This window comes from Musca domestica, unplaced genomic scaffold (assembly GCF_030504385.1).
Source record: "Musca domestica strain aabys unplaced genomic scaffold, Musca_domestica.polishedcontigs.V.1.1 32, whole genome shotgun sequence".
Lineage (NCBI taxonomy): Eukaryota > Metazoa > Arthropoda > Insecta > Diptera > Muscidae > Musca > Musca domestica.
Window position 1 is genome coordinate 10,436,199 of NW_026712311.1, and position 20,280 is coordinate 10,456,478.

Genomic DNA, 20,280 nt, shown 5'->3' on the forward strand with positions numbered 1-20,280 from the left:
ACCATACGCATTAAACGCTAATTCTTGTAAAAAAGTTATTTCCTAGAAAATTTACAACAAGTACATAACATTAATAACATACTTGCTCTATCTCAGAACCTGCAAGAATCTACTAGTTTTGCAATTTTTATATAATATAAATATCATAAAGGGAAAATCGGTTATCGTAATAAAAACTTTTACATTTTTGCAGTTATGAAACAGACCAACTACGAGCATATAATGAATAATAAATCATTTTACTTTTTTTGTTTTATTGTTATATTTTGACGTTGACCATTGCATTAGAATTGCATGTTGTAAACATTTTCTACTTCGATCTTTGAACAAATAAACTAAATTTCGGGTATTTCGATTAGCAAATAAATATTTTTCAATCGAAAAATATGGGAATTTTCATTGTAAAAACTGGTGCATATATAGCTAGATCGACTCAGCTCGGCGAGATAAGAAGATCCATATCTATTTATGTGTGGGAAACCAATATTTCGAGGTGTTAAATAATTGTTGGCCCAATTAAACTTATAAAACCCCCACACATAGTGTTGCAGGGTATAAAAATATATCAACTATCTGAGCCGATTTGAGCAGCAATGTGCGTGATGAAATGAACTCGAATTACGAACGTCAAATGGAAATTAATACGAAAGAAAAACACCAATTTGATGTGTGGTTCCAAAAGTTCGGATTTTTATTCGATTATATAAAATATGGTTTTATATTTTTGCATTTTTTGCCAACATGACGAGGGATAGGCTCGCACTCAACAGACCTTGAAGTCGATGACATGTTAAAACCGTCTATTCGACATTTCAACAGAGCATAGGAACTACTCTTAAAAGAGAAAGCCAATAGCTGCTGGTAGAAGGAACCACGGTGTGGCGATGAGGAAGAAAATGGTACGATCGAACACTTTTTATGCCACTGTCCGGCTTTATAAATACTATGACCTATAGGGGAATATTCGACATGATGTCAGTGTGCATTCAGACATGTATTCCTTTGTCATCTATAATTTCACCAAAAAGGCTTTAATGACACTGATGCCAGAGTTAAAACACAACTCTTTTCGAAACTTTTTTCCATTCTTTCTACTTCTCTCTGCAAGGATCTATCACCCTCTATGCTTCTTAACTCTTCTTTTCTTATTTAACGCAGGATGTTTAGAATGGACCAGTTTTCAGTTTTTCGAAGGGAGTATTTTTTTGTCCAAACTTGGTAAATCGTAATATTATTGTCAAACATATATCGAGTTCGGAGATGGGCAATACCCGTCTACTCCTTCTGGTACCTCCACCACAAAAGGTCGAAATTTCCGAAAACAAAAATATTTTACTGCACAAAAAGAGAAAGATAATCCATTTTGCTCAAACTTTGCAAATCCTAAAATTTGCATCAGTTCTAGGACAGGTGCGAAAATGACAATATCGGTCCACTACATTGTGTGCCTTCACCAACAAGGTAGTAATTATAACTCTTATAAAATGTAATGTATGTATGTCCGATTATCTTCAAATTACACACATCACAATATTTTCATTAAACCGAAGTCTGATGTGAAAATGGAATATATCGGGCCACTCCTTCTGGTGCCTCCCTCACAAAGGGTCAAAATTTAGAATATTCGTGAACCTCACAAAACGTGAAATTAACATCTGATTCCATTCATACATATCAACAAAAGATCTGTTATAAATATGGTAGAGATAGGACCATTTATTATGGTATCTTCCCAACGTAGGGTTCAAGAAAGGCTCAAAGAAAGCGAAATAATTATCTAACTCTTTACAAATGTCACACATACAAATATCTGTTCTGATAATGGTATATATATCTGCGAACGCCTTCTGGTACCTCACCCACAAAGGGTCAGAATTTTCAATACTTTTATCTGTCATAACTTGCGAAACAAATCTGCGATTCTTTACAAATTGCTATTTTCAAATATTTGTCTCAACCAGAAACGTAAGAAAATTTTCGAATTTCTTGTAATTTTGCCCATACAACATTTTTATCTGTATTAGGACGGTCGACTATATCTGGTACCTCACGCACATTTTAACATTTTAGAAAAATTATCACACATCTTACATAAAATTGAAGGAAGTATCCTATATAGTCCAATCCTGGCACGTTGCAATGTTTATATCATATTTATTTAGGTCCAATACGAAATGGGCAATATTGGTCCATTCCTCGGAACCTACTCCATAGGTCAACAATTTGAATAATCATAACAGAAGTCAAAATATATTTAAATAATCGATTAATTGGCAGAGGGTATACATCTGTCGGATAAACCGACTTGTTTATTTTAATTTTTATAGATTTCTAAATCTTTTGAAATGCTTTAATGCACTAAAATGAATGAAATTGTGATTATTATTTAAGAAATACAACAGAAATTTAAAAAAATAGGCTTTCATGGCTATCATATAATTGGTTTATTAATATATTATTAAAATTTTTATAGGACTTGATTTTAAAAATAATTGACTTTTCTGAACAATAGAAACGTATACTAAACATAAACATTAATCAGACATAAGTCTGAGACAATTGGACAACTATAGTTATCACCCGGTATCTCTAGAAACAATTTTGAATGCATTATGGCGCTGAAGAAACTGATACGAGGCTATTGGCGATATTGAGTAATTTCATAACCTTAGACAAAGGAATTCCAAGTTTTACAGTCGAATTCATAACTTTATGTCTAGGTTTATTTGCGATCTCCTTGTTAATCCTCGATAGTATAGTGGTTAGTATCCCCGCCTGTCACGCGGGAGACCGGGGTTCAATTCCCCGTCGGGGAGAAATAAACTTTCTTTTTACAGTAGTAGGTTTTGGGTTACCGACAAAAGTCTAACCTAAAATGCTTATAATTTCGGTAAATTACGAAATTTGTCGGTAAGACCTACTGATAGACACCAATGTTTTCAACTTTAACTTCTTAAAATTTTGGATCTCAAAGTTACCGATATTTGTCGCTAACTCAAAAAAAATGAGTTAGGGAATCCCACTACTGACGTTATAGCTTCGTTTCATTACTATTTTTTATTTTATTTTATTGCAATCCAATGTCGCTAAGAATTAGAATTGCAATTCCTCTGGTTTATATTTCTTAAGATAAGACCCGGGCTTATATAATCCTCGATAGTATAGTGGTTAGTATCCCCGCCTGTCACGCGGGAGACCGGGGTTCAATTCCCCGTCGGGGAGGAAAATAATATTTTGTGTAATTTTTTTTATATGAGTGGTACCTGACATCAGAGTTCCTCAATATTCTGGGATATACTTTGATAGGAACATCGTTTTCATACCAGGTATTTTTAGTCAGTTTATGATTTTATTATAAGCCTTTGTTATGCGCAATCCTCGATAGTATAGTGGTTAGTATCCCGGGGTTCAATTCCCCGTCGGGGAGACATTGTCGAATAATTTTTTGCAGAGTATTAAAAACAATAATTACAAATGTAAAGATGTATTGAAAAAGTTTTGCTGAGAGGGACAAGCATGGAAGTAAATAAATTTTATAATTTTTGAGCAATTCTATTTCATTTTGTAAAAGTTACCAAAACTTTTAGGTTGCTGATAGGAGATTCCTCCAACATGTTTGAGGAGTAACGCTAAATAGGTATTAATGATTTTAGGGTTCATAGAAACGTTTACATAAATAATCAATGTCTCGTCATTCAATTAATCGGCGGCGCGTGCGTACTGCTTTCAAACGTATTCTGAAATGTGTTAATTAGTTGCTGATATGAATGAAATGCGTAGTAACTAGAGTTCAAATTGAGAAATGTCTGGTCTAGACAAAAGAAGTAAAAGTAGTTTAAACAAAATTATGCTTCATACGTGTACGTCTATCAGTCACGATTTCTTTATCAAAACTTGGCCGGCTAACATTATGTGATCTTGACAGTTAGTTACAAATTTAGTAAGTCGGGTTTAATTCTTTCCTGGTGCTTTCTTTAATTCCTCAATAACTTTCTGCATTGGATTGTCGATCTTTCTCCAACAGCTTTAATTTGTTTCTAGCAAGTTCTCTTACCCGTAGCTTGTTTATTTACCCAAGTTATTAGCATCATTTGAATTTATTCTGTGTCACGATCTGAAGTTTGTATGTATTTTTATATAGGCCATGAAAGAATTATTAAACTTTCTTTTTCAATTCGATCATTGAATGGACGGATGGTGTACCGGCCAAAAAGTAGATCATTTAGCACTTTTACTAGTTATACAACTGTTAAATAGTTTTCTATCTATTATCATTTATCGAAGGATAAGTTATCTAAAACTGACAAGCTGTCGGGTTTTAGGGACAATGAGCCGAACGATTGTTCGTATGTTTATAAAATATTAAAGCATTGAATAGCGACAGTTGGATTTTCGCTCAATCTTATTACTTTTACAGTTTACGGGATTTTGTAAAGCCAAAAGATTTAATATATATATATATATATTTGCAAATATATCCTCATAAAGAAGGCTAACCATAAAACTAGGATATGCAATTAGGATGCTGTCCAGGATTTCTCAAATCAAGTTGATTTTATTATCGCTTATGTAAAAGCGCTATTTTATGTGTTCCTTGAATTCGCATCGTTCCATTTAAGCTTTTATTCATTCATTTCTAGAGGTTTTAATTTTCTTTTTCGGTCGTAAAAATTGTCATTTGTTTTTCTCATTTTTCTACATTTAAAATATCCCCATATTGTGTTTCTGTTTCGAAAAAAAACTACAATATTTGTATGTTTTTGCAATTATTTAATGAAAATTTTATATTTATACTTTCATTAGGCCCATTCGTTTGTTTACAAGTGCAGTATTTATTAAATATTTATTTATGGCAGCTTCACCGCTATTGTTACATGCCAGTACATATGTATTTCGGTGTGCGGTTTCATTTACAATTTAATTGTTTCCTCCAATAAGTGTGACATTGAGAGTTGCAATGTGTTATAGCCGAGTACAATTACACATGTACTTTTTTTGAAATTGGTCTATACCAACTCTGCCAAAATAATCGACAAATATAACACAAACAAAATGGGGATAAACATACATGTTTGTGCAAGTATAAAAAATGATAATTTTATAATAATGTTGAAAGATATTGTATTTATGCTATTAAAACATTATCTTTAGTAAACACATCAGTAGTGGAACTCCGCGAAAACCGGTAACTTTGTTACCCATAATTTTGATATAAACAAGTAAAATAGTATCAGTCGGTCTTGCCGACATATGTATACCTTGAGATATGATTATTCAAACTGTTGATCCTTTATGGGGGAGGTTCCGAAGCGGTTGGCCAATATTGTTCAATTCGTATTTGACGTAAGATTGATATAATGTTACAACGTGCCAGATGTGTGAAATTTGAAGAGAGTTGTATGCTTATTTCGCATTCTTTGAGGATTTTGTTTTTCAAAATCGTGAAATCTATGTGGGGGAGGTACCAGACGAAATGGTCCGATCTCTACCATCGATATAACAGTTCTTGTGTTGATGGAAATATCGAGATATACCAAGTCTTAATGGAATCGAATCATAATTTCGTGTTTTATGAGCTTCATGAATATTCCAATTTGACCCTTTGAGGGGGAGGTGCCAGAAGGAGTGGACCGATATATTTCATCTTCACAGCAGATCTTGAGTTAATAAAAATATTGTGATATGTGTAATTTGAAGAGAACCGGATGCTTATTTCGAATTTTATGAACGTTTTTGTTTTTCAAAACTTTGACCCTTTGTGGGGGGGGTACTGGATGGAGTGGACCGATATTGTCCATTTTCTCACCTGACCTAGCACTTATGCATATATTAGGTTATGCAAAGTTGGAGCAAAATCGGATAATACTTTCTCTTTCTGTACATTAAATTATTTTTTTTGAACATTTTGTGAGGGAGGTACCATAAGAAGTGGACCAATATTGCCCATCTCCGAATTTGATCTTAGTTTGACAATAATATTACGATGTGCTAAGTTTGGATCAAATCGGATACTCCTTTCGAGAGTTGTCGCGCACACCAGCCAGACAGACTGACAGACATCGCTAGATCGACTCCAGATGTCCTGAAACGGATTTGGTCCAAAGAGCCTAAGGGTCTAAAATTGTTATTCTGTAGTCATACCGACTTCTGTCAGTATTTAAATAATGAGTTAGAGAATCGCACTACAGAAGTCATATTGCTCAATTTTATTCTTCAAAGACATGATTGTGACCATATTTACCCAGAAGTAGTGGAGGCTGAAAAATTTCTTTCTCCCTTTTGACAAATAATAATTCAAATGTCTTAAAGGGAATGAATGAAGTATTTCAGGATTACGGATTTCAAATAATAATTTGGGGGATCAAAAGCTGCAAATAAGTAAAAGCGTATCCTAATCAGAAAACTGACGTGACAAAAATGTGTGACTAGTCTATGCAACATGACTTCAAAGGATAAAGGTATAAAAGTTGTGGCATAGAAACCATAAAGCATCTCCTCGTATGCAATTCAAATAATACGATGCATTTTTATTTACACGCTTATAATTATATTGAATAACAAATATTAAATATTGTACGCACACTTTTCTAAATTTATGCACACAAACCAATCACAAATTAAATACGAGTGTCGGCTATTAATTCTAAAATGCGAAACAACCGCGTCGATTGCTGTGAAAGGCTTCTTGTCGGGTGAAACGTCACTTCCACCAAAAATATTTTGGAGGACTCTAAGGCAAGAATCATTACAATATATTTGAGGATCCCTCAACTAACTAAATACCAGAAACAGAGTAAACAAATTGAGAGATACAAAAATAAATATATCGAGAGGTATAAAATGTAATTTTATTGTAATAGAAAACAAGTGAAAGTTAAATAAGATCAAAATTAAGATACTTGTCACTAATCCAGCAACTTCAATACAATGTTGCTGACAAATATTGTTAGGCGCTGAAATGCGTCTTTCGATTCACCAGCCTCAAGAAAAACGGTATTGACTCATTAGCACGTGTGCGCAAAAGAAAGAAAGTGGCCAAGTTTGGAGCACCAACAACTTTGGAGCCAACGAAAAAGGTTTCAAAGCAAGATCCATAATAAATAGCACATAAGAACCAAACACACATATACACATACCCATCGCGAAGATGTTTACTATCAAAATGGGAGCAGTTGATGCAGTTAATATTGGTAATACATAAAGAAAATTAAGACTACCGTCAATTGATGAATAGTACACGACAAAACCGAAAACATCAGTCTATAGGAGATTAAAGATAAGACCTTTTCTTCGAGGCGATTTCAGTTCGGAGATTATGATTCAGTTGTAAATAACCTCGAGTGAAGAACAAACGTGCTGATAACTTTTACGCTCAAGCTTGCCAGCACTAAGACTGCGATGTTTGTCTAACGGAAACGGAAGTGTATTTGTGCTCGAAAAAAAAAAACAAAATATCGAATAATTATATCAATAAAAAAAATAAGTGCAACAAATAAAATGTCAATACGAAAAGCATTCAGAATTTTTTTAATTAGTGTGATATTCCTGTACGGAAATGTTCAGCAGTCATACGCCTACACACAAGTCTCAAGCAGCGGCAGTGGGGACCACAGTGGGGATGGACCAAAAATCTACAAAGCCTTAAATTTTGATTTGGTTTTTCCTAAAAGGTATATTTTTTGGTGAATTAGTGAACAGTGAGATAGAGTGATGGCATGTAAATATAAAATTCACTAAATTTTGTGTTCGACTTAAGTACAATGACAACATTATATATTACCCTCGCTTAATAAAATATAGAGAATGGATAACATTTGGCATTTGAGCAGGAACAGTGATTACACATATTAAATCCAGAAAATGTGCCTTAATGTAAAAACAGAGATACAACAATTCCCTTAATTTTAAAAACATTAACTTATCTTAATATTGTCAAATACTAAGTTTTTTTGTTTAAAAGACCCAATTTGAATGGTTTTGTTTTTGCCATTTTCCAACAGTTTCAACTCTACCGAAAGTTTTACATCGCCAACATCATCATCGGATTCCTTAGCCATTGAGCCACCTGCCACTGCGCCTAGTAGCTTGCTCGACCGGCGACAGTATAATCCATTGCCACAATCAAATGCACAAACAAATCAAGATGATGGCGATAACCGACCTCTATATATTACACCATCGCCTAATGAGGCTGCTCTTTACCAGACACCCAAAACAATCAGCAACACCCACGACAACGAGGACGACGGTACACAAGTGGTGACACAAAATCCCATAAATATTCAGCAACAACGAAATGATAACAGCACCAATAGTGTGGCCATAGAACAAGAACAACAAAATATTGCCACTGGTCGTGCTGTCGATTATCGTAGTGGTTATCCCTTTGGTCAACTTATCACGCCATTAATCAAAAATGCACCACGTCCTGTGTACAGCAGTGGCATTGGTAAGGCCAAGCCCGTGCCAACGTCATTATATAGTTCAGCAGCAACGAATAGTGGCCAACAAGTGGTCTATCCCCAAGTTGCATATCAGCGAAAGCCGCCAAGTCGAGCTGAAATTGATAAGTTTCGCGGTCGTGGTAAGTGATTAAAATGCAAATTATGTCCGCAGAGAAGAATTTAGAATATGATGGCCAAGCTATCAGCTACAAATAATAACAATTTCATTTATTATTAGGACCCATCAAGGATCGATTTACGCCGAGTGAAGCTGTGGCATCGCATCAAATAAAGGCGGCTCACAGTCATAATCATGACCACCATAATCATTCGCCTACTTATACGGCTGCTGGCAAAACGGCAGCCTCTTCTAATGTGGTAAATACATACGTTCCACCTGCCAACTTGTATTCGTTTCCACCGAACAACATAGACTATCCCCTGCCTACATCCCAGGGCAATAAACTAGCAATGCCGAGTAATGTGGTCAATTCGTATGCACCACCCGCATCGGGCCTGGAGGATTCAGGATACAAGTATCAGGGCCCTTTAAATTTAGGCTACTTGCCATCCATTAACAGTGACAATGATGGTGGTAAAGGCAATAGCGATGGCCAAGCCGATGGAGATACAAAAGGCCAGATGGACAACAATGACGGTGATGCTGAAACTGGTGATGATTCAATCGGAGTGTTGCCAGCCAGTGCCATGGGTGGAGATAACAGTTCTGGCGACACAATGGATCAGATGAAAATGAATGATGGTAAGACAATAGATGACGGTATGATTTCTGCTCAACCTTGTAACAACAACTTGTCGTTAAATAACTAAAGAATCGGAGAGTATTTATTGAAGAAGATATAAAAAATACACACAGAATTGGCGCTCTTCTTTCGATAGTGTGCAATACAAAAATACAATTAAAAAACAGTTCTAGATGTTCCACCATTTGGGACGAATTTAGCAATTTTAAAAACAATAAAATCCGTTAAAAATTCTATTAAAATCTTAAAAATACCGAATGTAGCAGTTTTATTAGGGTTTATACGACGACATGAGCCATTACAATATTCAAATGCGAAACTGAAATCGGTGAATAATGTAGCTAAAATCATGAAAATACGGAATATCGGGAGGTACCGTTTTATGGGGGCTATACGAAGGCGTGGACATGCACAGACAATTTTTTGTCATAGGCTGTAGTATCCATTTCGAACTTCAAATACCAAATTTGAAACAATTCCTGTAAATAATGTCACTAAAATCATCAAAATACCGAATATCGGGAGGTACAGTTATATGGGAGCTATACGAAGACGGGGCCTACATCACCCATTTTTAATACCAAAAGTCCTGCAGACATAATACACATTTGAGTAAAATTTCATCAACCTACTTCATTTCGTTCGGAAGCTAGAGTGATTTACACAGACGGATAGACGGACAGACTCTCTAAATCGACATAAAATTTTATGCTGATCAAGAATATATACTTTGTGGGATCTAAACTGTATATTTCCAGGTGTTACAAACGTAATGACAAACTTAATATACCCTCCATACTATGGTGGAGGGTAAAATAAATAAATTTCTTTGAAAACGAACAAATTTCGTCCTTGAAGGCAGCAATTCTGTGTTGTTTTTACGCAGCTGATGCATCTATTTGTCGTACCGCGTTCGAACTTTTTTCTTTATATAAAGAGTTTTTCACATTTATATCTCTAAGAAATATCGTTATAGTGTGATCTGTATTTATAAAGCACCGAGCAAAAAACATCAGTCTTTTTCTTACTTACTTATATACTTATATTACGGATGAATTCTTATTTCAAACTAAACACCACGCTTCCATGTGATTTCCAATCTAATCCTAGTGTATAGACAATAAATTTTAGATTTAATGCAAAAAGGAATGGCCAAAACTTATAGATTATATTAATATTAGAGTTCGAGTTATCGATGTTATTGCACTGTAGCTCACAAGAATTACTTTGAAAATTTTTAATATTTATTATGTTGAATATTTTCAGATCAATCCAACGATCACCATCACCATGATGACCATGAATACGACACTGAAAAGGAGTATCCAACTCCACCACCTGAATGGCTAAAAGCTCATCCAGAAGCCCAAAGTGAACAACCTCCAAATGATATGGATGATCACGACCACGCTTCCGCCGACATAGACCACGATCATGACCACCACTCAGCTGATATGGCTCATGATCACCACCATCCCGATATTATATTCGATCACGACCATGACCATTATTATCCTTATCATCATTCCTTTCCTTCATTCCCTGTGTACCCACATTATCCAGAAATAATTTACGACGATCACCATGATCATCATCATCACGTAGAACCGCCCACAACAACTACAGAAGCCCCACCACCGGAACCTCCACCAGAGCCAAGAGTTAAAAAGTACAGCTACTTTTACATTGGACGCAAACTGTGGTACATTCCACTTTACTTTACTGTTTGGTTCAGTTTTTATGTTCTTTGGCTCATTCTAAAATCAATAGCCCGACACAAGGTAAGTCCTACACCATTTTCAAGTCATTGGGAACATGCGTATAAACATGACATATTCGAATATAGGTAAATTTACCCAATCACTACGTATCCAGAAGAAGCATCAACGAATACCACCCACCCAAAAGCCAGGAAGATGTCCTTAATGAGTTGACCGTATCTGTTATGGACAAAATCGATAAATTTAAAAGAAAATATTTGAAGTGATCAATGAATTAGTGATATATGAACACAAGAATAAAAGACTTAAATCTGATAAAAAAATATTTTTTTTCTAATAACATTATGCGCAACGCGATTTGAACCGTTTCCGTTTAGCCGGAGTTGAGAATTTTTACCAAAATTATCTTACAACTAGGGACATTCCCAAAAACACATTAACACAAACCAATTCTTGTTTCTTCCGATATCTTCGTCTTTTGTTGACCGTATTTAATTGCAATGCTGAGAATCATATTATACTGAGAATAAAAATATGTTTGGAATCGAAAAATAAATTAGAACACTCCAAGGAAGATTTATTCATACAGTTATGTGGAAATCTGAGCTATTTGGATTACTATTTTTAAAATATCATCATATGCAAAAATATTTAAGAGTAAATACGGTTCCCCTTTTCAACAAATGGTCGCCGTACATATGCTCAATATTAACGTAATATTTTTTATTGTATATTATACATTGGACGAACATAACTAAATTTCATCAATAATTTCATATATAACTGTTTCCTCGCACTCATCATCATCTTCTTGATTTCCATCTACATCTTCGTTATACATATCGCCCTTTATTTCATAATGCATGTCTGACATTTCATACGTATCCACAGCAGTGTCGTCGGTATCGTCTTCAGATCTATTCTGCTGACCATCAGACTTACGGCGGAGATGTGTAGAAATATTTTGCCGCCTGACCTTCCTGGGTTGCACAACAGCGGTTTTACTGAAAACAAAAATATAGTCTTTTATTGCTAGTATTAGCAAAATCATAAAAAAGTGACTTACGCCGCCTTTAAATCCTCCAATTTCGGTATGGGGACTGGTTCGTTTTTCTTGCCTCTGGCTTCCTCTTCCGCCAATTCTTTTGGATGTACTCTCCTTTTGTGGGACCTACAATTCGAACCATTTGAAAACGATTTGTCACAAAACTGGCACTTGTAAGGCTTTAACCCGGTATGAAGTATAAGATGGTTTTTTAGCGATTTAGCCCTCTTAAATGCAGCATCACAGAATTCACATTTAAATCGCTTAACATTACTATGCACCAACTGATGCTGCAGCAACGTTCTTCTCGTATTTAAAATTAGGCCGCAGTCCTCGCACTTGTATGCAGACTCATTGTGCGTATCCATATGAGCCTTTAGTCTCGGCTTGTTTTTGAACCGCTTCTTGCACACATTACACTCGAAAGGGCATTCGTCGGTATGGACAAATTGGTGTTCTTTTAATGCGGCTAGAGTTTTGCATGCACGACCACACTGGTCGCAAATGTATGGTTTTAGTTCTTGATGTATTCCTTTTACATGCTGCCGCATTGCCCCGATTTGGCCAAACTTACGATCACAGAATGGACAGGGAACTACCAACTTTTCTTCTTCGGGAAGATGTTGCCTCATGTGCAGCTTAAGACGACCGCGTGTGGAACAATCTTTTTTACAGATCGGACATTCAAAATCTGGCATGCTTTCTATTACTACGTTATGGCAAGATCGCATATGTTTACGGTACACATTGGGATTTTTATATTTTCTCCTACAATCTTCACACTCATAGCGATATGCAGATGACTTTCGGTCCGTCTTTTTGAATGGTCTTCCTCTCTTCTGTACAGTCGATGATTTCGGTGAATTTTGAGTAGAAGAAGGTTCTTCCTCTCCTTTTGCAGAGGGATCTGTCAAATCATCATACTCCTCCTCGTAGTACTGTTCATCTTCCATATCCACGTAGTCTTCTTCCAATTCCTCCGAGACATTTTCGTCTTCTTCCAAAGGTAGGTTACTGTACTTTGTATTATTATCTTGGGACAAATGGTCCACCGACTTAAGCTCATCATCTTCAATTTCCTCAGATTTGAATTTTAGCTCTTTAAACAAATCACTATCTTCGACATCCTGTCCATGCTCTTGGCTCCCCGACGACCTTTTGTGTTTAATAATTTTATATCTAAAATGATCTTCATCCACTTCTATTAAATCGTCATTATTTTGTATAAGATACTCGAAATTTTGTACGACTTCTTGTTCGGTGTCGACTTCAACTACCACCTCGTCGTCAGTTCCAGTTTCACTTAAATCTCTGTTTTGCTGCGACGGTTTTCTTTTTGTTTCTGTAACCTCGTTCTTTTTATGTTGACTGGGTTCTTCTTTCCCGGAAGACTGATTTTTACGAGTTTTATCTAAGGATATCTCGCGAGTATTCGAACTACAGCCAGTATTAAAGAAGATAACTAGATCTGTTTGCACTTCCTGGTTAGCGAACTTTGGTTTAAGAGATTTTGTGTCAGTTGGTTCATCTTTTATTATGTGTTCCCAATCCTCCGTTAAGCCAATCTGCAATCTTATACTATTGGCATCTGTCTCTGTGGTTGGCTTCAAATTCTGTAGTAAACAGAAAAGTGTTTGGACTTTATTAACGCGTTCCGTAAAACTGCTTAGTTGGTCAATTAACCTGTGACATTCCTTACATATACTTGTTGATATTTGGTCGTCAGCCTTAATCTGGAAACACTCATTGTTTAAAGAATTGAAAAAGCAATAAGGAGTAACTTTACTTACATTAACCCAAAAGAACTTTCCTATTGATGTAGCCAACAGAGATGATTGTCCTGTGTCGCTCTTAGGGAAAATTAATTGATTGCTTTCTGCTGACTTGGCACAAAGTCGGCACCAGGTAAGCCACAAAGTAGGATTGTCAACTGCAGTTGACACCTCCACTTCTTGTCTATTATTCATTTCTGGCGAGGATGGAAATGCGTAAATTGAAGAGATGCAAATGTCAGGAGACAAGTCACAGTTCACTTCTGCCTCCTCTTTCTAACCGCTTCTCTTTTATAAAAGGAAGACACAAATAGCTGGAAAAACACATGGACCAAGAAAACAGAGGCACATAGACTTACTACTTTTCCAAGTATGTTTTCACAGTGACACCAACGCACGCTTGGAAAGACGTCCCAAACCTAAACAAAGAAGACAAAAGAGAATGACGCTAAATACGTAGAAAGTAGGAAAGTAGAATGAAAGTTTTGTGTGTTCCTTTCTCACTTTCTCTGTGTGTGTTTACGAATACGTGTGTAATGTATTTTCGCAATCAGCTGAGAAAGTAGGGATACATAGGTGCTTTACTTTTTTTAGATGGCTAATGTTAAGTTCACACGGCACGTGATTCGTTGTTCGACCATTAATTATGAAATATCTACATAATGCTAGGAACACAATTGGAGCGAACGACGAATTTTTTCGCGGCGTATGTTCGTCGTCAAAAATAAAACACATATGTGTATATGGAAGTGCACACAATCACGGCACCGGCGAAAATTTCGTCGGTCGCCGCGAACTCAATTAGCTTTATTTCTATTTCATACGCCGGCGACCGGCGAACAAAACAGTACAAGGTGGCCATACTTGTACGAATTTTATGTGTTTTAGTAAATAAAGTTACTTTTTACTTTAAAATTTGTTATGGTCACTCTACTATCTGTTACTCGTATAAAAAAACATAATTAATTTGTTTATTTATTTGTGTACTTGCGCCTGAGTGAAGATGGATATCAGTGAATTTATAATAGAGAAGATGGACATAAGTGAAATTATAATAGAGAACGTAAAGAATTATGTGTTCTTGTATAATTCATTGTAGTCAACAAATGAGCAAAAAGTAAACAACTTCATCAGCTGTTTTATAATTTCGTCGGTATTGTGTTCCATACGACGAATTTTCGCGGCTCATTTTGTCGCCGCGTAGGGCGAAATTCGTCGTTCGCTCCAATTGTGTTCCTAGCATAACTCCCTACACAACATTTTCTGAGTGAACAAATATTTTTGTTCTTTGTTCCATTCAATTTACTCTCAGAACTACGATGATATGTATGCTATAACAAATTTAAAATAGAAAAAAAATATTTGAATGAAAGAAAGTAAATTTTGTTTTCTCTCTTATCTGAGGTAGGCCTTTTGCCCACCAGTTGGAATTTGATTTCATTTCATTTATTTCATACAATTCAATATAAATAAGCCAACATGGCCAAAATCTTATATTAACATACAAAAGTATAAAAACAGTCTATAACCAAATTAATCTAAAAAAAAACTAAATAAATAACAAAAATTATAAACGAATAGTAAAATATATACAAAAAAAATAATAATAATAATAATTTAAATTTAGTAGCAATTAGACCCTCAGACAAAACTCCTCTACCAAGCTGAACAACAGTTTAGCAAGATAGAGAGGAAAAAGGCAAGAGGCATCAATACACTTAAGCGCTAATCATCACTCGTTACCAACCGAGCGAATGTAGCTACTACAAGTATAGCAAAAAAATCCTTAAAAAAGAAAAAAACAATAAAATTATGTACTACATGGAAAATAAACTACCATAAAAATGGCCCCCAGCCAATAACTAAAAAGAAACAACAAAATGTAACCCGCAACCAGAAACTCAATGAACAGACATATATTCAAAACACCTCTTCTTGTACACATCAAAAGAACAGGTAAAATTACGCAGGGCCAGAGGGAGCTGATTCCACAATCTCGCAACTCTCACAACAAACGCCTTCTCACCAACTACAGATCTTGGAAACAGCAATTGCGGATTTCGAGATGATCTACAAAACACAAACTTATTATACAAAGGAGAATTAACATTCCTCATAATTCTATAATGACACAAAAGAAGGCCATATTCAACATATCTGTCAAATGACAGACCAAGAAACTTAATAACATACTGTGTTACACGATCACTACGGCGCAACCCAAACACATATCTAACAATAGAGTTAACAAGTTTGCGTACGCACAGAATTAGGGAAACATTCGCCCCAGTGATGACTTCCAAACAATAGTTGACATGAGACATTAATAAAGATCTGGCAAAGATCTGGAATTTCGACAGGAAACTGTCTGTATCGACTAAAAATGTTTGACAAGTGACTCCCCAACCGAATTTTAAAACAGGAAAACACAAAAATATATGTAAAATGTCGACATTTCTACAAAAAGTTCAAAACATGAATTAAAATTGTTAAGTGAAAGATAAAATAAATTTGGAGGAAAAAGAATAATTTCTTCTTTTATTATTAATGCTATTTTCGTGTACTTTCGTACAAATTCCTATCAACTATCAATCAACAAACAAAATATTTGAAAAAAAAGGAATAATGATACTATGAATTACGAATCGTCCCGTGTGAACGGGTTAATTCTTGTACCTAATTCTGAGAGCGAACAACGTGATTGAAATTGCGTTGAGAACATAGCATAAGTCGAACAATCGACTATCAATAGTCGAGTACTCGGTTTTCACCCAAGTCAATAGTCGAGTTTCAGACGATTATTCGCCATTCTGTTTTGATTCCACATCTTTATTCTGATTTCTCTCTCTGCTGTCTTTCCTTCCAGTGTTGCCGTATCGTTCAAACCACTTATGTTGTCGGCCATTTTGTTTTGATTCCATTTGTGTTGTCGGCCTCTCTGTTATGTTCCACATCTTTATTCACATTTCTCTCTGTACTGTTCTTCCAGTGTTGTATTGTTGTCTCTTTCTCGGTGGCGTCACTTTAAGGTGGCGTCGCTTTGAGGTGGCGTCGCTTGTGTAAAAATTATTTAATTATTTAAAAATTAATTAATTAAAAACAATAAATTAATAAATAAATAATAAATTTTGAAGAAAGTTCCTTAAAAATCAAATACAAAAAGAAATTAGTTCCAAAAAGTGATTATAACTCCATAAAATTCCGAAATAGCTGAACATGGAATCCTGCCTAGCTTTATGGCATAATTGGTGCCGTTTGTGTGCTAAAGAAGATTCTCACAACATCATCATTCACAGGATGGATGTACAAAACGCCCTGGAGAAGTATTTTTCGCTGCAATTGTCAAGCGAAGATGATTTTCCAAATGTCTTGTGTTCTGATTGCCTGTCCTTGGTCACACGTACAACACGATTCAATAAACACGTTGAGAGGGTGCAGCATATGTACGAATTCTTAGTGCAGAACCCCAAGGAATATATAAATTTGGAGTCGATTCGTAGCCGTTTCTGTATATACGAAGGCACAAAAAATCATTGGCTTTCGGAAAGCAACCTGTCTACAGATAATGACTTAACTAGTCAGAAAATTAAAGAAGAGGATTTCGAGGAGGAATATAAACTGGAATTAGAAGATGAGAGAAGTATTGATGACGATATTAACCAAAGCGATATAAGCTACGGTGTTTATTTTGAAGATGTGATACAAAATACAGAGGATGAATGCCGATATGTTCCTCCGGTTACTAACACTAATATAGAATTTACTGATCAGATAGCTGAAGAGCCTTTCGAGGAATGTTCGCCAGAGGAAGGCGGTGAGAAAAATATTGATGACAATAAGGACCAAATCGATATTAGCTACGACAATGATCCCTTTGACGATGCGAAACAAAATGCAGAGGACAAATACAGGTATGTTCCTCCACTTACTAAAGCTCGTATATGCTTCATTGATCAGGAAACTAAAGAGAAGGAATATTCACAGGAAGAAGATGAGAAAAATATTGATGACGACAAGGGCCTTATCGACATTAGTTACGATGATTCTTTTGACGAATGTCAATATGCTTCCCTACGTAGAACAAAAATACAAAGACCACTAGTTCCAGTAATTAAGAACTTTCCATTGAATGGAGAATGTAGAATGTGTGGTGATCGTCTGTATTCCTTTTCATCATGTGTTGATCACATGAGAAACAAACATGGCAATGACAATGAAAATCAGATTTTTGAGTGTCTTTTGTGTGACAAGGCCTTACAAAGCTGGTATAGTTTTGAACGTCATATGCGAACGCACATTCCAGCAGAGGAGCGTAAAACGCACCAATGTACGCTATGTGAATCTCGTTTCCCATCCAAATCCAAATTAGAATCACACATAAACTTCAAACACAAAGAAGAAAATATATTCATTTGCGAATTGTGCGGAGTAAGTGCGAAGACATTCTCCAACTTACGGCAACACCAAATATCTATGCATACTGATCTAAAACCCTTCGAATGTGAAATATGCAAAAAGAGGTTTAAGAGCACCCACCGCCTCAAGGTGAGTTAAATCAATTTGTCTGTCTTTTCATTCTTCTAGAAAATACCGTTGCAGATTCACCTGGATCTCCACAGTCCTAATAAGCATGTATGTTCCCTGTGCGGACTTAAATTGAACTCGAGGGCTACTCTCAATCGCCATTTTTTGGTACATTCTGATGACATAAAACATAAGTGTGACTACTGTGGTCGAGGATTTAAGCGAACAAAGGCCTTAAAGAATCACCTGATACTACATACAGGTAAATCACAACAATACTTTTTGCACGTATTTTGATAATAAATTTTATTAAACTTGCAGGTTTAAAGCCATATGCATGTGAATTTTGTGATCGTACGTTTGCAAATAGATCAAATTGCCGCGGTCATATGAAAAAGCAACATCCGGGGCCATTGGCTGCATTAGAAGCTACTGGGAATAAGTCATATACAAAGGATATTCCGAGGTTGGAAACTTTAAAAGCTGTGTAAGTCATATATCATATTTGTGATGGTCTATTTCTTATGAGGTAGCAAAGTTCCGTATTTTTTCCCTCAACCATGTGGCCATATAGGGTATGTATCATTTGATACGGCCAAAACGTGCTTTATCAAAAAAACGGTTTTAGATCTAGATCACTTTGTGTAAAGATGCAATATTTCGTTCCACTCCTTCTGGTACATCCCCCACAAAGGGTCAAACTCTTGAATATTTATGAAGCTCAAAAAAACACGAAATTAACATCAGATTCCATTCCAGACTTGTCACGTCTCAATATTTCCATCAACGCAAGATCTGTTAAAATGATGGTAGAATTCGGACCATTCCTCCTGGGACCTCCCCCTCAAAAGGTCAAATAACCAAAACTTTCATAAAATCCGATAAGCATCCTGTTCTCTTTGCATTACACACATCACAATATTTTTATTAAACCAAGGTCTGGTGTGAACATGGAATATATCGGTCCACTCCTTCTGGTACCTCCCCCACAAAGGGTCAATTTTTCAATATACATGAAGCTCACAAAACACGAAATTAACATCCGATTCCATTCAGACTTGTCACATCAATATTTCCATCAACGCAAGGTCTGTTGTAAAGATGGTAGCGATCGGACAATTTTTTCTGGTACCTCCTCCACATAGGGTTCAATATTTTCAAAAACAAAACGTTCAAAGTAAGCGTAATAAGCATCAAACTCTCTTCAAATTTCATACAACCAAATTTGTTTCATAACACAAAATCTGTTGTGACGATGATAGACATCTGCCAACTCCTCCTGGTACCTCACCCACAATGGGTCGCAATTTCGATTTCCTTCAAACCGACTGATACTATTTTACTTGTTTATTTTAAAGTCAGTTGATATAATAGGCTTACAAAGAAAAATCTTGCATTTTAATTTCACCGATGTTGGTCGGAGTACATAAACACACCACTTGCGGAGAGGTATTCAAATTAGATATGCATATTTTGGCAATACATCTCATTTGACTTTGCTTCCAATGGTGTGCTTTTAATTTTAGCAAGCTGCATGGACCAAAGAATTATGGGATGATACATTCATTCTCAAGTGTGTCTTTGGTTCATTATTATTTTTTATTGATTTTTTTTTTTTTAAATTGAAAATCTAAGTCATAACTAATAGCGTTTAACTTTTTTACTTTGTTTATTTTTTAGCACCAAAGAAGCTGACAATTTGATACCTGTTGTTACAAAATTTAGTGGATGTTTCGCGTTTGGGAAGAAACCAAAATGCATCAAGTTATCTGATATGAAGATCGCAAAAGACCAACAAAAAACATAGAGCAAGTTAAGTTCCATGGTCTGTGGAATATGTCAAGATAGATAGGACTTATTTATTTATTTATCTATTCCCACACAAAAAATCTTTTGTATAAAAAATGTAGCTTCCGGAAAATTAATAAATAAATATACAATTATTAGCTTAAATTCCAAAACACACCCAAAGATATGATTTAATTGCCAGTATGGTCCCCCGTTTCATTT

General features: G+C 35.5%; 3 protein-coding genes and 2 non-coding genes across 6 annotated transcripts; 4 read left to right on the plus strand and 1 right to left on the minus strand.

The window, feature by feature from the left end:
• Window positions 1-2,744: 2,744 nt before the first annotated feature.
• Window positions 2,745-2,816, plus strand: TRNAD-GUC (transfer RNA aspartic acid (anticodon GUC)). Its single transcript has one exon. It is a non-coding gene; the product is annotated as a tRNA-Asp (tRNA).
• Window positions 2,817-3,150: 334 nt separating this feature from the next.
• TRNAD-GUC (transfer RNA aspartic acid (anticodon GUC)) lies at window positions 3,151-3,222 on the plus strand. The gene has a single exon. It is a non-coding gene; the product is annotated as a tRNA-Asp (tRNA).
• Window positions 3,223-7,300: 4,078 nt separating this feature from the next.
• Window positions 7,301-11,263, plus strand: LOC101894371 (uncharacterized). Its single transcript, XM_005178012.4, has 5 exons — window positions 7,301-7,670; window positions 8,001-8,584; window positions 8,683-9,207; window positions 10,475-10,989; window positions 11,055-11,263. Exons 1-5 carry the CDS (start codon window positions 7,498-7,500, stop codon window positions 11,193-11,195), a joined length of 1,938 nt encoding a protein of 645 aa, XP_005178069.1. The 5' UTR covers window positions 7,301-7,497; the 3' UTR covers window positions 11,196-11,263.
• A 365-nt stretch (window positions 11,264-11,628) lies between these two features.
• On the minus strand, window positions 11,629-14,225 carry LOC101892432 (zinc finger protein weckle). The gene is made up of 4 exons (XM_005178000.4): window positions 14,106-14,225; window positions 13,765-14,034; window positions 11,996-13,707; window positions 11,629-11,933 (listed from the first exon to the last, which is right to left on the minus strand). Exons 2-4 carry the CDS (start codon window positions 13,939-13,941, stop codon window positions 11,684-11,686), a joined length of 2,139 nt encoding a protein of 712 aa, XP_005178057.1. The 5' UTR covers window positions 13,942-14,034; window positions 14,106-14,225; the 3' UTR covers window positions 11,629-11,683.
• Window positions 14,226-16,755: 2,530 nt separating this feature from the next.
• LOC101892718 (zinc finger protein 563) lies at window positions 16,756-20,235 on the plus strand. Of its 2 annotated transcripts, XM_059125130.1 has the most exons (5): window positions 16,756-17,386; window positions 17,441-18,291; window positions 18,346-18,532; window positions 18,592-18,757; window positions 19,951-20,235. In XM_059125130.1, the coding sequence occupies exons 1-5, from the start codon at window positions 16,963-16,965 to the stop codon at window positions 20,075-20,077; spliced, it is 1,755 nt and encodes a 584-aa protein (XP_058981113.1). In that variant the 5' UTR covers window positions 16,756-16,962; the 3' UTR covers window positions 20,078-20,235. The 2 variants fall into 2 exon arrangements, with proteins under 2 accessions (XP_058981113.1, XP_005178059.3); XM_005178002.4 differs by having other exon boundaries at window positions 16,757-18,291.
• The last annotated feature ends 45 nt before the right edge of the window (window positions 20,236-20,280 follow it).